Below are 18,032 nucleotides of genomic sequence, written 5' to 3'. Positions count from 1 at the left end.
CACAAGTGTAAACATTCACCTAAGAGAAAGTGTTCTTTGTCTTTTTATGCATTAACTCATCCAACAAAGATTCATGGAGTGATTTTGCAGGAAGTGTGCAAGACAAAGAAGGCAAGGCCTTCGCCAGGCTTCATTTCAAAATGTAACTAACTATTTCAATCATGCAAAGATATCCCAGAAAGCTATTAGAACTCTATGGCAAAATGGAATTTGAGTAATATTACATTCAGTTAGTTACTTCAGAAATGACTTTCAAATTTTAATTAGTATATTCATTTCCATGAATACAAGTTTTCGTGAATATATAAGGCATAATTTTTGGAGGAAGTATAATGTACTGGATAACGTGGACTCTAAACTCTTGAGAACATTACCTGGGTTCCAGAGTCTAGAGCAGGGGTGGGCAAACTTTTTGACTTGAGGGCCACAATGGGTTCTTAAACTGGACCGGAGGGCTGGAACAAAAGCATGGATGGAGTGTTTGTGTGAACTAATATAAATTCAAAGTAAACATCATTACATAAAAGGGTACGGTCTTTTTTTTTTTTTAGTTTTATTCATTTCAAACGGGCCGGATCCGGCCCGCGGGCCGTAGTTTGCCCACGGCTGCTCTAGAGTAAACTGTCTAAGTTCAAATCCTGGCTCCACTACTTACAACCTGTGTAACTTCAGGTAGTTTACTCAGTCTCTGTGCCTCAGTTTCCCCACATGTAAAAACGAGGTTAATAATACTCTAACTCAAAGTTATGGAAGGATAACTTATATAATTAAAGCTCTCATAAGAATTCTTGGCAGAGAATTATGATTCAAATAATAGTTATTCTCAATGTTAGTTCTACTGCTAATATAACTCCTGTGCAACAAAAGGAATATTTAAACACTTGTGAAGACAATTACAGTTCTTTAGTCTGTGTGTCATCTTTATCTTTGAGACAGAAGTATTATAAAGTTCAATGGCAAAGACAAAAATTTCATTTAAAGTAGAGTTAAGTCCAGCTGGAGTGGCTCCGTAGTTGAGCATTGACCTATGAGCCAGGAGGTCATGGTTTGATTCCCAGTCAGGGCACATGCCCGGGTTGTGAGCTCCATCCCCAGTGGGGAATGTGCAGGAGGCAGCCAATCAATGATTCTCTTTCATCATTGATGCTTTCCTCTCTCTCCCTCTCCCATCCTCTCTGAAATCAATAAAAATGTACTAAAAAACATTAAGTAGAGCTGGCATTTATTAACCTTGGTCCTGTCAGAATAGCAGTAGACTTCAAATCCAGAATGGACCCTAGACGTCACATAACTCAATCCTTTACTTTGCAGATAAGGAGACTTAAGACCAGAAATATCATTACTTTGCTCAAGTTACAAGGGGCTTGGATGTCCTGATTCCAATGCCAAGATATCTTCCATTAACCCATCCCCAGCTTTCCTTTCACCCTGTTTATGCTGTGTAGATCAGTATTCTGGAGCGTTCGCATGCTTTAGCATCAGATAAACCTGGGTGTTAATCCTGTTTCTGCCACTCACTAGTTATGCGAGTTGGATAATTTACTTAACCTCTGCAAGCCTATTTCCTCATTTGTAAAATGGAGGCATATCACTTAGAGCATAGAGTTCTTAAACTATCCAGTGCCTACCTGGTAGCTCTTTGATACACATTGGCTGTTGTCAGTACTGTCGTCTGTTGTGTACATTAAGAGCTGGAGGACTTCTACCCAGAGAATTTTGCTGGTTAGGCTTCTCCAATTTCATAAGTAGAATGTCAACATTACCAACTGCATCTCTTGCTTCCAAAGAACATAAATCTACCCTCAAGCAGCAATGCTTTGTACCTGCATACTCGGTACTTGTTAGAGATTATAACTTTGCTTTGGCCCCACTGTGACAAGTGATCTAAGAAGCTGTGTGAAGATATGCCTTTGCTGGAAAACTGCAAAGGGGCTGTTTAGAGCTAACTTGTCCAATAAACAAACAAACAAACAAACAAAGAGTATAACAAAAACGTGAAGGTGACCTTAGTGCACATCCTGAATTACATCATGTTACTCACCACATAAATAGCCATTTGGCAAAAATCTTGTTGAAAATATTGTTCATTCCATCACTCATTGCTCTGAAGTAAATCTCTAGTGAGAATTTGCTTTTAAAAATTTAGTGCCTTGGGGCAGGGGGGAGTGGGGAAATGGTCTCTTTTGAGAAACTGGCATTTTACTTTACTTCCTGTAATGAGAACTGTTTTTCTTTTGCATCATTTTTTGCCTTAGCTGGCATGTATCTCAGAATCCAATTTGAAGCTTAGTCATAGTATGTTACAGTAAACCAACCAGAAGTCTCCTTTTCCCTGATGCTCATGTGTTAATTTCTTTTTGGTATACTCACTTCAAAACTTCAAAGGAAAGAGGTAGAATTAACAAAGTTGATGGATTAATGGAACTTTTCCTTCAAGGTAGTAGTTCTGAAACATCAGTGCAGATCTTTCTAGAAGGCATAGCTCCAGGATGCATTCCCCAGAGCTTCGGATCTGATAGGTCTATGTTAAATCCTTTTAACAATTTCCTAAGATCCTTATGCAGGTAGCCTATGAACCACATTTTGAGAAGCACTAATTTAAGGATTTCTACTTGGAATGTCTTTATTCAGTTGGAGCTTAAAAATTTAAGGAGAAAATTAGCTTATCTATAATTAGTAAGATAAATGTTAGGATAGCTTCAAATTTATTCATTTGTTGAGTACCTACTATATTCCAAGTAATGAGTTAATTCCTAAGGATATAGAGGTAAGTAATGGGTTATTTAGTAAGGAAGATAGACATGCAAGAAAGTAATTACAATAATTAAAGTTTAATCTATTTGCAATGATATAAGTTTGTATAGGATACCCACACAGGACAAGGGAGATAGTGAGAGGTCAGGGGAAGCTTCAGAGATGTGAGGTGCAACGGGGCTTTGATTGATGAATTGCAACCAGCTCACGGTACAGATCCTATCACAATGAGCAGGGAAAATGCAGGTTTATCATGCAAGCACAGGCTAACACTGACTCATAACCAGGGAGTAAAAGGACTACAGAGTTTGGGAGAGGATCTATAGTGGTGTTATAAAAACCAGAGTGAGTTGCAATTTGACTCACAGACTGACACTGAGATTATACTCTACTAGAGGCCCGATATACGAAAATTCGTGCAAGAGTAAGCCTTCCTTCTCCCGACTGCCTGCACTGGCTTCCCTCTGGCACCTGGGACCCAGGCTGCTTCCCTCCTCCAGCCGCTCGCAGGCACCTGGAACCCACACTGGCTTCTCTCCAGACCCGGTTTCGTCAGGAAGGACGTCCAAAATTAGGTCCGGAAGATGTCGGGACTAATTAGCATATTATCCTTTTATTATTATAGATGGTATCCTCTTTTGGATATAGTTTTTAAATGGGTATATAACTACTATCTCGTCAGCATGGGAGCCTTCAGTTTAGGCATCTAGAATCCCATATCAAAGGTCACAGAAATGTTCCCAATTCAAGACACTTTGATAACCAGGATGCTATGGTGTCACTTAAGATTAAGGTTATGGCCCCTGCTTTTTCCCCCAGCTGAAATTTCTGGTTAGCTATAGTAATAATAATTTTATATATATATATATATATATATATATATATATATATATATATATGTTTTTAATAAATGTAAGCTTCTTTGACTGCTGTCACAACTCAAGTATCTTCCATTTCATGAGAGCAAGAACAAAATGTTATTTGAAAATAAACTATGGCCCTGGCCGGTTTGGCTCAGTGGATAGAGCGTCAGCCTGGGGACTGAAGGGTCCTGGGTTTGATTCCAGTCAGGGGCATGTACCTTGGTTGCGGGCACATCCCCAGTGGGGGGTGTGCGGGAGGCAGCTGATCAATGTTTCTCTCTCATCGATGTTTCTTACTCTCTATCCCTCTCCCTTCCTCTCTGTAAAAACTCAATAAAATATATATTTAAAAAAAAGAAAATAAACTATGATTTTTTTGTTTGTTTTTTGTTTGTCAATCCTCACCTGGGGACACTTTGTCCATTGGTTTTTAGAAAGAGTGAAAGGGAAGGAAGGAGGGGAAGAGAGAGAGACAGAGAGGAAAAAAACAACATTGATGTAAGAGAGACACATCGATTGGTTTCCTCCCACAAACACCCCAGCCAGGGTCAGGGATAGAACCTGCAACCCAGGTATATGTATGGGATTTGAACCCAAGACCCATAGGTGTGCAGGAAGCTGCTCTAACCACTCAGAAACACCAGCCAGGGCAGAAAATAAACTATGATTTTGATAAATGTACCACGATTATATAAGATGTTAATATCTGAGGGCGTTGAATGAAGGATACCTAGAAACTCTCTATTGTATCTTTGCTACTCTTCTGTAAATCTAAAGTTATTTCTAAATAAAAACTTTTCAAAAGGGTAAAATAAGAAAGGTTTCTGTCCTGGTAATTACACAAGTTAGCTTCTCCCATTAAAACCAGAAAAAAAAATAAATGATTCTTTAAAAAAAAAAAAAAATAGCGAATCGGAACTGAAGTCCAACTTTTTATCAACTTATGGTTAAACCACTAATATATTTTCAGAATTATTTTAACAAAAATACTCTTAATAGTTGGCCTATCTACATCTGAAACTGAAGTAAAAAATAACCCACAAAAAAACACAAGTTAACTTCATGTGGCTCGTCTCTGAATTAGCTGGTAAACACTTGGTGCCTGTAGTCATTATTCATCACCGTATTTACAAGCTCGGAAAATGTTATTATGTCAAAGGCCACAGAGATGTTTCCAACCCAAGCCACTTTAGAGGATCGTGATGTCACAGAGACAGGCAAGCCTTCCTTTGAGAAGCGAGTCTCTGTCTGTGCGGGTGCTGTGTATGTTTTCTAAGGGCCTTGCACTGGGACTCCTTCAGAGATGGAGCCACGTGAATAAACCTCCCCAAGCATAGCTCTGCTTCAAAGGGAACAGAAATGTAAACAGCGGGGCACACCAAGATTGGCTTTGTTTGCTTTAGCATCCGAGAAGTCAGGAAAAAAAGACCAGGTATTGACTTAGGTTTATTGTTATGTATATCAGATTTTCTTTTAATGATCAGAAAACAAAACAAGATTCAGTTCAGAAACCATGTACCACAGAGCCTCAATGTGATCACTTTTCAACCACCCCAGGGTCGATTTTTTTTTTTTTTAGGTAAAAAAAAAATAAAAACAATTCAAATGACCCTTTTTGTTCTTTGTGATGCTTGTCTTCTAAGAGGAATCTCCAATGTTTAAAAGAGGATGCTAGATGAGACAAATGTAGCCTTTTATGAACTGATTCAAATAATACAGTATTAATTAGCATCATGTTTTAATAATAGGGCCTGAGGAATGGATTTCTCTTTCTACAGCACATAGATTTGGTATAGAGGGAACAAGAAAACAATGAGGAATTCTGTGGTCTCATGCTCTGGTGGTCTTGTATTCAGTGCCTGCAGTGGTGCCTTTAAGAGGCTTAGAAAAAGAGAATTACTCTGACATTTCAAAGGTATGTTATCCTAGATGCTTAAGAACAGTGAACAGGCTCACTTACGGTGAAGACTGACCTTTGCTAAGGAAGCTACAGGCTTGGGACGTGACTCCCCACCATGGCCTGCCCAGTTGGGAATTTCTGTTCAGACCATCCTACATGGTCACTCCCAGTCACTGAGCTTGTCAGGGCTGCCATGTGAACCCCCCTGAGCATGTCAGGTTTATTACAGAAGTTTTTTTGCTCACAGAAATTTTAAGTAGTCTTTACCCTTGCTACTAAAAAAATAAATAAGAACATGCCACTGATTTGGTTGGTGGAGGCAGGAAAAGTGCAGACAGAGAAAACTATAAATGGGAAATTATGAGTTCACTTACATTTAAGAGGATTGGGTGTTAAGTGTAGAAATGAGGCCTTCTCACTATGATGCTACATACAATGCTAAAAAATTTTGGCTTGGCACCTGCCACAAATCGGTCTCAGATTCCCTGTCTGGAAAATGGGCTGAGTAACATCCAGTATGTACGATCAGAAGGATATGGTCAGGGTTAAGTGAGATAATATATAATGTGAACAAATATCCATAAACTGTGAAGAACTATGCAATGTATTTGCAGCATTAAAAGTAGTTAACAATAGCATTGCTATTTTATAATTATAAACATATGTTGCAGTTAGCTTATCACTAATTTGAAGAAAGGTCTAAATTGACATGAATAAACCTTCCCAGAAAGAAAAAACAGTTTCGTGTGAAATCTGTATCTGAAACTGTTATATTAAACCTTTTAGAACAATTCATGTTTCTTTTCTATAATTTTTTAATGTAATAAATTCTCAGTTCTATATACCCAAGTTAGACATTTTTTACATTTTCTTTGTAGCTTGCTTCACCCGCAGTTTCCTAGCAGATAGAGAATTCATCCTCTGTGCTCTCAGCAGCCTCTGAGAGCTGAAACAGAGGGAATCTCTGCTGGTGACAGGCCCTGTTTTGCAGAAACCCCTAATCCTCTGTTTACCACAACATGAGTCTATTGCCATAGAAATGATAGCTGAGATCCCAGCTTCAACATCACTGACTTCACAGCAGGGCCTTGTAAGAGGAGAAGCCACGCTAACAGGAAGAAAAGCATTTTGTAAGAGCACAGTAGGGAGTCTGTTACCTTGAAAGAGAAGGTAATTGTCAACATAAATAAAAATGCATGAGTGAGCTATGTTGTTGGTATGCTGTGGTTTACTTCCTGTGTAGTACTGCCTGGCTAACAGCAATCATTTGAAATTTTACATCATGTAGTAGTTAGCTTTGAAAAGGTCAGCCTTTCCCTGGATTGCATTTGTATTTTTATTGAAATAAGAAACAAGCAGATTCTAATTGCTCTTGTTGCACAACTGATATTCCCTTTTCATGATGTGTTGTTTTGCTTTTTTTGTCTTATTTTTATTAATAGAAGAAACTGAACCTGAGCAAGATAATAAAGGTATTTTTTTTTATTTCTGTACTGCTTCTTTTAAAATGTATGGTTCCATTCAATTGTTTATTTCTGCTGACCTCATAAACAACTCTAAGTGCCTTATTTTGTAAGGAAATAACCAATGGTGTATGAGGAATATTAAGTCAGCATTTAACAGAGTGTTATTAGATAGGCTAATCTATTATATAATGTACTTAGTGACTATTTTATTAAGAAAAGATGGAGTCAACAGAAATTTTAAACTTGGTATTCCAAACTCTGAAAATGCAGACAAAGCGAAATGAGATAAATCAGCAGGAGACTATCAGTCTCACACAGGCTGGAGTGAAAAGTAACCTTTTGACTGGGGAGGGGGAGGGTGTTAAAATTTTTGAAGAAATGTAGAAGTGTCAAGGTGCCCGCTGGAGTTTTTACTGTTATTATCATAAGAAGACAAGTATTATGCCATTGCTCCAAACCAATTAAACAAATTAATTTTCAATTTTATATAGTGCAAAATAGCTGAAAATCAAGTTTGTTTAGGAAAAAAAAAAAAACACCTATCCTAGAACAAGTTTTCCTATGACCAACATTAGGCTGGAATTATTTGAAACGGCACCTCCGTATCATAGTAACTCAAATATGGTATTTGAGCTGTGTCCCTATTTCTAAACATCAGGATGCTTACACCTAAATTTAGATAAAATCATTTCACCTGCTCCTGTGTAATTTTTTTCAGTTTAGTTTTATTTGTGTTTGCTTGCAATTTACTCCTATCAGCCACTTTTAATTTAAATCAAGTAACCTTAAAAACTTCTATAAGGGAAACTAGAAAATTATAAAGAACAAGAGGAAATAAAATCCATGAGAGCTCATTGTGTCCTCTGAAATAATTGCTCAAACAGCATTTATATGGGACCGCATTCCAATGGTCTTATTCCCTTACCAGAAAAAGTGAGGTAATTCATCTCAAGCCAAACCACTCATTAATTTCAGACTTCATTTGGATCCCCTGCCCATTGGGCTTTCCACCACACCACAGTGCAGTTTCAAAGTGAATAATGGCTGAATCTCCTGATTACAAGTTCAGATTGTAACAGTGATAATAATAAAACTCATGTATTCGAAAGTGCTTTGAAAAATGGAGAGACAGAGAAGGAAAGCGAGAGGAAAATGATACAGTTCTATTATAAAGGACTTTAATCACTGGCTACTTAAGCCCAATTTTGAATATGAGATTCTCAACCTGCAGTCAGCACCATAAACTTAGCCAGGAGAAATTAAAGGCCCAAACTCATGACTATATATCATGAGAGAAAATGCAGAGATAAATATTGCCCATGTTTACTTCCCATATTGCCGATGAACAATAGGAAAGGAAGTGGGCAAGAGCTCACAGTGAATTGAAGAATGATGGACAACTCTATTGAAAGAAGACTGGATCATTTCTTTCTTTAAAAATCCATATCAAAACAGTTGTAGACATGTTCCAAATTACTAAGTCTTGTCATACCACTTCTATTAAGCAGCTTCTATATGTAACAAAACATTTTTATATTGTCTTTCATGCAAATAAAATACGAGTAGGAATAGTCAATGGATATTTTACTTGATATGAAACATATCACATTACTTTGAAAATAAATGACCTCAAATGTAATTTCAATTTGTGGCTACCACTAAAATAATGGGAGTTTATTATTGAACTATGTCTATGTTTATTATTACAGGTGTAATATTATCCAAGGAAGTTAGGCTGGCATTTATTTTTAATTGCAACTGGCTTTACTCTTTCCAGTGTTTGATAAATGTGGCGCAATTCCTTTTACCCAACTTTCACCTTTTGTGCTTAGGACAGATGGGTAATAAAAATATCGGTGTTATTGCTGATAAAACTGGATTGAAAAATAAAGCTTTCTATTCCTCCACCCAAGAATTGGACTAACATAACTTCTGTTTCTTCATCTTCCTCATCTCTGCTCCACTCTCCCACCCTTCACCCTAAGTTGTAGGATGGAGAACCCCTGACCTGGGGAACTCACCCGCTGCATACCTTCTTGTCTGCAGGGCAGCTGGGAGAACAATGGCCCAGAGAGGGCTGAGATACTCATAGAATGCACAATCCCTTTCCCCATTCTCACCAATCAGAGGAGTAACTCATTCATTCAGTCATTCATTCAACAAATATTTATGAGTGCCTACCATATACCATGCAGGATTCTGGATCATCTATCTATCTACCTATCTATCTATCTATCTATCTATCTATCTATCTATCTATCTATCTATCATATGTCTATCAATCAGCCTGTATAAATAAACAAAGCATGCTCTGCCCTTTGTGATGCCTACATTCCAGGGAAAGAGACAGCCAAAAAACAAACAAATCAACAGTTATGATGATAAATGCTATGACAAAACATAAACAAGGGTAAGGCAAATGATCCAGAAAGCATTATGATAAGGAGACATTTGAGTTGAAACCCAACAGACATTTGTAACCTTCTTTGAGGGAGGGAAACTGGTAGGAAGGATGGAAACTATCTTTCAATCCTGAAAAAAGGGAGCAAGTTTCTATTTTATCTTTGGCAAGAATGTGGGAGTGCAGAAGCAACCACCTTCCCTTTAATTCCTGATTTTTTTTTCTCTTAACTCATTTGACTTAACAACCAAGTTCATGGTTCGCCAAGGGTATATCTACCCCCTTGGACAAGGAGACTCGCAGGTTGTCAGCACAGTCTCATATTCATGAAGCCGCATGCAATGCCAGTAGTGATCCTTTGTGATCTTCTTGTGTCCCACTGGACCTTCCAGAAGATTCTGATATGAGACAGAGCAGTATATTAATTAAGTTAACTCGAAGGCCACATTGAACTCCAGAATGATAATTGACTATTTTATTTACAATCTCACACTATGCTTAACTGTGTTGTATAATATGGATCATCAGAGGTTTTGCAATGAACCCCAATGATATTCCAAATAATGTAATACCAATCAAAAGAGAAAAAAGGAGCTGTAAATTACAACAAAATAAACACTCCCTTATTACTAAATTTCCAAGAAGAATTTAAAGTCCTCAAGTGAAAACTCTTGCCTTTATAAATTAAATAGAAAGTAATCTACATTTCATCCTGTACTAATTTCTTATCCTTCTCATTTTCAGTTCACAGGCTCTGATTCAGGTTCAAGGGGACAGTCAGTGGTATTTGCTGCTGCTGTCACACTTTTACAGCACCTATGGGATTGAAGTAATCCCATTACAAGCTAGTCAAAAAGCCTTCTTTTTACAGATTCTCAGAGGCAATGGGACCCACAAAATGATCATTTCAGTAGTCTCGCACTCAAAAAATGTATGACACACAAGGATAGCCCCAACACCTATAAGAGTTACTTCAGCCAAATGATGAATGTGGACTCAAGTATGTTATATAGTCTAGGTCTCCATTATTGTTGCCAGAAAACATTAGAAAAAACAAGATTACCTGGGTTCACCCTTGCTAGGATGCCAGCCAGCCTATGGTAGTTGTCAAGGGCTCACAACTTGAGCTAAATTGGGAGAAATCTCCTATTAGGTGCTCAGATGAGGTATCATGTTAGTCACTCTGGAGGAAATATACCCTGCCTCCTGGCTGGCTTGTGTTCTTGAGAAACTTAGAATGTCCAAGGAGTACAGCCTCTGTCATATAGTCCTGATTGATACTTCTTTGGACCCATGCAGCATAATTACAACCTTTTATTTACCATTTCACCTTTGAGCCTTGTTCTGAAACTTCAATGGAGGTGCCACCTTCACTCCCTCTTTTTTTAATGTGTTTTATTGATTTCAGAGATAGGAAGGGAGAGGGAGAGAGGGGCAGAAGCATCAATGATGAGAAAGAATCATTGATTGGCTGCCTCCTGCATTCTGTAAAGACCACTCCAGCTTGACCACTTCATATGGAAGAGGCACTCACCACTTCCTGTTTTCCTAACAGTTTTTGCCAGAATCCTGCGGGCTCCTGAATCCCACAATGTCACCTTTGGCTCCTTTGTGACCCTGCGTTGTACGGCAACAGGCATCCCTGTCCCCACCATCACCTGGATTGAGAACGGAAATGCTGTGAGTGCCATCTGTGCGGGGACTTGTCTGGGGAAGTCTCACTGGTGGTGAATTTCAGTATATACCACATATAGGGGTTGGCAAAAGTAGGTTTCCAGTTGAGTACCTGAAACATGGTTTATCCTTGTATTATTATTTATTAATTATCATATTATTTTCAATACACAAAAGTGTAGAGCTACTTTTATCCGTCCCTGTATTTGTAGTTACCCTGATATCTGTCATTGGTCTCACCTGCACGTCTCTTTTCAAAGCCTTCTAGTATTTTCATGCTAGAAGTCACTGCCATAGAAATTGAACATCATGGGTTTACTTCTTTCCTTGTATCATGGGGTATAGTAGATAATCAAATTCTTTCTGTATGCCTTTGTGTAAAAGGGAAGTGTTAGCAATTCCTTCCCACACAAGTAAAATAATTTTCACAAAACTCATCATTTAAGCCTGGCTGGTGTGGCTCGGATGGTTGAGCATCAACCTAGAGACCTGGAGGTCGCAGTTCAATTCCTGGTCAAGGCACATGCCCGGGTTGTGGGCTCCATCCCCAGTAGGGGGCGTGCAGGAAGCAGTCGATCAATGATTCCCTCACATCTTTGATGTTTCAATCTATTTCTCCCTCTCCCTTCCTCTCTGAAATCAATAAAAATATATTTTTAAAAATTCATCACTTAGAATCAGTTCACTGCTAGAATCTACTCATTCATTATTCCCCCATTTCCTAACTGCTATTTATGACTTGAACACATTCGGGGTAGGAAGAAGAGAGGAGCAGTCCTGAGAGTGGAAACTGTCTACTTTAAAGTTTGCTTTACAACTCTGTGCCTGACAAGTGTTTACTGACTCTTCAGAAATCAGGGAATATTCAAGATGACGCCAGTGATGCATTTTCCTTAGGATCACTATCTCCTTCTTATCCCCCAATCTGTTAATTGATGGGGAGTCTCTCTGAAGAATTGAAAATAACTCCAACTCTGATCTTCTACAAACCTTTGCATGTACAAACTTGTGGGTCCAGACCATTGAACAGAGCTACTACCTCTTTGCTCCCTCCATTGAAGCTGCTAGGTAGCCTGGCTCTGCCTCTTAGATTTTACAGATGGGAATTAGACACCTGTCCGCTGTGTCAAGAAACTGCAGGTGTGTCAGGGTCCCCAAGATCACCTTCAAGTTTGATGATTCACTAAAAAGACAGAACCCAGAGAAGCTGTTATACTTATGGTTCTAGTTTATTACAATGAAAGGAATCAGGCTAAAATCAGTAAATTAATTAGTTGTCCTCTCCCAGTGGAGTAGCATGGAGAGTGCTTAATGGTCCCAGCAATGGTGTATGACATCATGTACAAATTATCATACTAGGGAAGCTCACTCAAACCTTGGTGTCCAGAGTTTCTACTGAGGCTTAGTTACGGATGCATGGAGGGCTCACAGGACTGATTTTAACTATCTCCAGCCCCTCCAAAGGTCGAACTGATAGAGCATGACCTAAGGTCCTTGGTGAACGATTTACATTGTTAACATGAACTATCTGGCTTGGCCCCAGGTCTCAGGTACACAAAAACATGCTTATCAGACAAGATATTCCAAGGGATAAGGTTATCTCTCAGGAGCCAGTCAAAGGCCAGTTTTTTTCTTTCTATGGTGCAGGGTTTGAGCATATCAAGCCCATTGATTAACCCTTTACTACACAGCAGGGGACATATATCAACTCTCTAGGTGGTCCTATTGAGGACCCTCTTTCATGCCTCAAGGAGATGGAGTGAGGATGGCTCTCAATATAGCTCAACAACTCAAACCTTAATCGTTCATCTAAGGGGTTCTCAGCTATTTTCATGTTCATGTTTTGAGGCAGTCTCAGTCCAACTTTTTAGTATTTTGGCCACCATGTCCATATATTATCATATTACAATAAACTAATGATAGCATTTTAAAGCCAAAGGAATGTTCCAAATGGGGGGGGGGGGCAGAGAAAAAAAGGAGAGGAAGAAAAGAGAAGTAGGCCACTAGATATGGAAAAAAAGAAGAAGAAGAGAAGGGGAGAGATGTGTGTGGAAACAGTCTGTCAGTGAATGAAATTTGGGTGGATGTTGTAAATCAGGAAGAACATACCACATTCTAAGGCCTCCCCATCTAATGAAGAATGTCATTGTGCCTATAGTACCCTCTAAAGGAGGGGTCCTCAAACTACGGCCCGCGGGCCATATGCAAATACAAATATTGTATTTGTTCCCGTTTTGTTTTTTTACTTCAAAATATGTGCAGTGTGCATAGGAATTTGTTCATAGTTTGTTTTTTTTTAAACTATAGTCCGGCCCTCCAACGGTCTGAGGGACAGTGAACTGGCCCCCTGTTTAAAAAGTTTGAGGACCCCTGCTCTAAAGCTTTTAATTCATTTATTATATTTATTTTCACTATTGTTTCTGCTGAAGGGCTTTTTGTTCTTTTCTGATACTTGAAAAAACCCACCTTTCTCATAATTTGTTATTAAAATCAGTTCATCTTATCGAATTGTCTACCAAACACTTACCTCTTCACAATAAATTAAGTTAATAAATGGATGTCATTTTATAAGCTTGTAACTTGAAATATGCTGGAATAAGAATGAGGTGGGGAGTTAGAAGACCTAAGTTGTAAATGCTCCTCTTCAGTTAATGAAATTTTAGGGGAGTCCGTTTACCTCTCAGAAATTGATTTGCCCATGTCTACAATGACAGAGATGTCAAGTGTCTGGAGAAGGTGATCTCCAATATGACATCAGAGCTAACAGTCTCTAATTTTGCTAAATTATAATAAAGTAACCAATAGTCCTGTTCTTCTTTAGCTTTCCAATTAAATCTTGTGTCATTTAAAATTTGAATCTTACTTGGCAATATGTTTTGTGGCTTTTCCATGGAAGCTGTTATAGTTGTCTTAAGTGTCTCAAGTCACTAATGATAGGTGGAAGAAAACTGGGGGGCTGACAACATGACTTGACTAATTTGTCTAACTCCCTGGAAACAATAATAAAGAAAAGCTACATGCTTTAAAAATAATCCAGTGTTTTCAAAAGGCTCTATTAGTTTAGAACTGGGCAATGTATGATTCTATCTTTTGGAGTTCAGAGTAATAAAAACGTTGGGTGGTTTCAGTTAGTTTTGGTCTTATTGAGACCCCAATTTAACCCTTTAAGATGTGATTCACAAAAAGCAGAAGGCAAAATAGACCCATTACCCCAGATTCTAAAACAGAAATAAAACAAACTAATAGTGACTCTCTCCCAGGAAGAAAGCAAAATACATCTGTAGTTCTCAGGGTCAGAGAGAAGTGATGCTCTTACAGCCAAGCTTTGTTCTTGGTGATACGTTCCAAATCCAAATGGAAATCGAGATGACTGCCTGTACTGATGCAAATCACAGGAAACGGAGACAATTTCAGACATTAAATGTGGTACAAGTAGCAAACCAGAAAGTCTGTTAAGGAGAACAGGAAAGAGCTCACAGCCCTGTTAGCATTTTGGGTTTACTGAATGAAGATGAATGCAGACCTGGGAGCTATTCAGCACGGGATAAAGAAAACATAGTTTGAACTGTGGCTCTTTCCTAACTACAAGTCAATGAACTAACGTCGCTAACACACTACTACACACTACTAAGTACAACGGGTCCTCTAAAAGATGTGGATGCTCCTTTTCTCCCCCGCAGTGAACACACCAATAAACTAACACTCCGAACAGTTAGAGCCAAAGAACAAGAAAAAGGTAGCAACATGCCTCAAAGTGTTCATGAATTATTTTGCTTTCTTCCTGTGGATACGGCACTTATTTTTCATGAAAATTTGTAGTCTTAGATGAACTGCAGAGTGAGCTGTAATATTCCTCTAGTTTTACATTAGAAATAATAGTTTGATGTGGAGTTGAGCTTTTCTAAAAGAAAATACCCTTGTATTGTGATAACCAGATTTATTTCAAGTTATACCTATAGTAATATCTATTATTTTGGCATTCAATAAAAAATGTAGAAAAATTGCATGCTGTCTTGCTTTGTTCAATAAATATAGTTCCTAAAATATTTTAAAAGTTGAACCATTTTAATTTATTAGAAGAATGTTATCAAACAAATAGCCAAATCATCTGCATTGAATTGTGTTTGTAAATTTTCTTAAAGAAAGGCTCACCTATATATTACACATATTTTTAAGAGGTAGAATGTTAGGTTCAGTGTACATAAGCTTTGAAGTCATCTTATTCTATTAGCTGTTTAAATAAAAATAACTACATATATCAATTTTTTGTGGAATATTTTAGCAGCCAGATTGAAAGAGGCCAATGATTATGGCTATGCTGATCAGAAACAATATGAACATTTTCTCAGACTATTATTCCTTTTTCTGTGATGTGTAGATAGGGATTATTACAAGTCCCTGAACCTGTATCCCCTGGATCACACAGAACAGCTCAGTGAGTTAATCCCAGCTAGCTAGAACTATTTGCAGGACAAGGCCAGTGAGGCCAGAATACTTTACAGAGGTCTTCCTATGCTAAATTCAAAGCATGATGAAGTTAAGAGATTATCCAGCACTGTGGATGGATTATCTCAAAACAACATTATTAACATATTAATGACATATTTAAAATATCCCACAGGTCTTCTAACCACCTTGCCACCTTCCAAACGGATGAGGAACATCCAGCCTGTGGGCCATATAAGGCCTGCAAAATCATTTTGTTTGGCCTTGCTAAGGCATTAGGGGCAAGTTAATGAAATGTTTGAACAAATACAGCAGGCTAATTTTTAAGTTGATAATTTTGATTAGCCCCAAAATGATGTTGTAAATATCCAAATGGACCTTGGCAGAAAAAAGGTTCCCCACCCCTGTTCTAAAAGGTTTCTCAGGTGTGAACCTCTATGCCTTATTAATAAAGCTTCCTGTTTGCCTTCTTTTGAGGTCACTATCTCAGAAAGCAAACACCACACACTGAGTAGAAAGCTATTTATCCAGCTCCTTCAGGTTGGCGTGCCTGGGTGACTTGGAGAAAATAACGTATTTACTGTAAACACCAGATACAGTCACCTCAACGAAGGTCTTGGTTTTGCCCAGGCAAATCTTGGTCAACACTCACAGTAAAAATCTGAACTCATCCCTTTGATCTTTTAAACCTGAAGGGCAGAAAGATCAAAATGGAGGGCAGAGGGTTGTTTATATTTTTATGTCATCAAAAATACTAAACTGTTGGTCAGGATGATCCATGAAGAAAGAAAAACAAATTCAAACTCTGACTAACAAGGCCCGCTGTGCATGAGTCACAAACTGGATCAGCCAGGCCTCTGTAAACAGGAGGAAAAGCATTTAGGAGCTACATCATGATCAAGCAAGGAACCTCATAACTCCGTTTATTCGCTGAACTATTTCAATACCTGGATGAAATCCAGAAGAGAGGTCAGGCAGTTTAAAAATCACTTATTTTCCCTACCAAGAATGTTTTCAGTGACCTTGAGGAGATGTTAGAAATGACTTTCTTAGGTGTGAACATGAAAATAGTTGGAATTTAGGCAGCACGGGGGGCACGGGCGGGTTACTCGTTTCAGAGTTGTTTTCAAGGCATTGTACTTCTTGAAAGAAAAGACTAGTTTTGCAGAGGAAGGTAACTTTCTACAGATTTCACTTCTACAAACTATAAAGGGATTATATTTACAGACAAGACATCCTTGTAGCATACCCCATGGTGATTGAGCACAGAGGTCTTCAGCTTTTCTCTCATTGTTGCTTTGTATTAAAATATAGGGAGTCTACCCCCCACTTTTATAATTAAAAACAAAAACAAAAATTTAGGGAGAGACCAAAAATGTATTTCAAGTTGTTCAGTCCTTTTGATCTAAGTTGGACACTCAAATTCATAAGAAGTTACACTTCTGATAAATAAAACAATGAATTTTATTTGAATTCCCAACTGAGTATATGTCTCTTAAAGATATTTTTCTCTCTACCTTATTAATTTCTCATAGAGTCCAGTCTGCTTATCTGGGGAAAATGCCACAATACTTGATCTGACCTGGGAAGTTTCCCCAGTTAAGGTAAATTGATGTTCACATAAATAGTTTTTATCATAAGGATGGACTCTAATAATGCAAGCAGAGAATAAAAAGACAAAGAAATTAACAAGGCAAACTTCACTGCCTAATTGCTACACAGCAGCGGTTCTCAACCTGTGGGTCGCGACCCTTTGGGGGTCGAACGACGTTTTCATAGGGGTCACCTAAGACCATCGGAAAACACATATATAATTACAAATTGTTTTTGTAATTAACCACTATGCTTTAATTATGTTCAATTTGTAACAATGAAATTGGGGGTCACCACAACATGAGGAACTGTATTAAAAGGTCGCGGCATTAGGAAGGTTGAGAACCACTGCTATAGAGTGCTTGGTTCCAGGGCCAGCCAGCCACCCAGCTGCAGAAGGAAGAAAGTTGGTTTCAACCCAGGGCTTCCATCCCTCTTGCTATAGTCTACAATCCTCCCTCAGGCAAAACAGTAAAATAACTGGCTCCAAATTTCTCATTCCCAGCCTCATTCCCTTCTACTGGGCAGAGAAGCCCATGGAACCCATCTCCACCCTCCAAGATAATGTCAAGGCAAACCAAAGCTTTAGTTGTCATTCCATTCAAATTTCCCTCAAACTGGCATTCCCCCTCACATAAGCTGTGATAATTTAAAAAATAATTATTAAAAAGATAGCATAGAGCTGAAAAAAGGGGTAAATCACCATTTTTTAAAAAATGCCACCACCTTAACAATGATATTCAAGTCAGATATTTGTTTTGTTCGTGGTTGGTTGATCTGTGGAGATCATTGCTGTTACTGTTCTTGTTTTCTAATGACTCATTTGTTCTCACTTGGAGGACGAGGGAAGGCACTGTAAGAGTGAGGAAAAGCACAGGATTTGGGGTCAAACTAGGGTACAAATTCTAACTCTGCAACATAATAGGAAGCACTGG

General features: G+C 38.3%; 1 protein-coding gene across 3 annotated transcripts in view; it reads left to right on the top strand.

The window, feature by feature from the left end:
- Nucleotides 1–18,032, top strand: part of MUSK (muscle associated receptor tyrosine kinase) — a 67,524-nt gene that overhangs the window by 20,869 nt on the left and 28,623 nt on the right. For 2 of the 3 annotated variants that reach the window (XM_036330045.1, XM_036330044.1), the window contains 2 exons: nt 6,960–6,989; nt 10,940–11,064. In XM_036330045.1, the coding sequence (XP_036185938.1) occupies nt 6,960–6,989; nt 10,940–11,064 (155 nt within the window). The remainder of the gene's footprint in view (nt 1–6,959; nt 6,990–10,939; nt 11,065–18,032) is intronic. The other variant, XM_036330046.1, reaches the window with a different exon arrangement.

This window comes from Myotis myotis, unplaced genomic scaffold (assembly GCF_014108235.1).
Source record: "Myotis myotis isolate mMyoMyo1 unplaced genomic scaffold, mMyoMyo1.p scaffold_m19_p_12, whole genome shotgun sequence".
Classification (NCBI taxonomy): domain Eukaryota; kingdom Metazoa; phylum Chordata; class Mammalia; order Chiroptera; family Vespertilionidae; genus Myotis; species Myotis myotis.
Note: the sequence above shows the minus strand (reverse complement) of the source record. Positions and strands in the feature narration are given on the sequence as shown.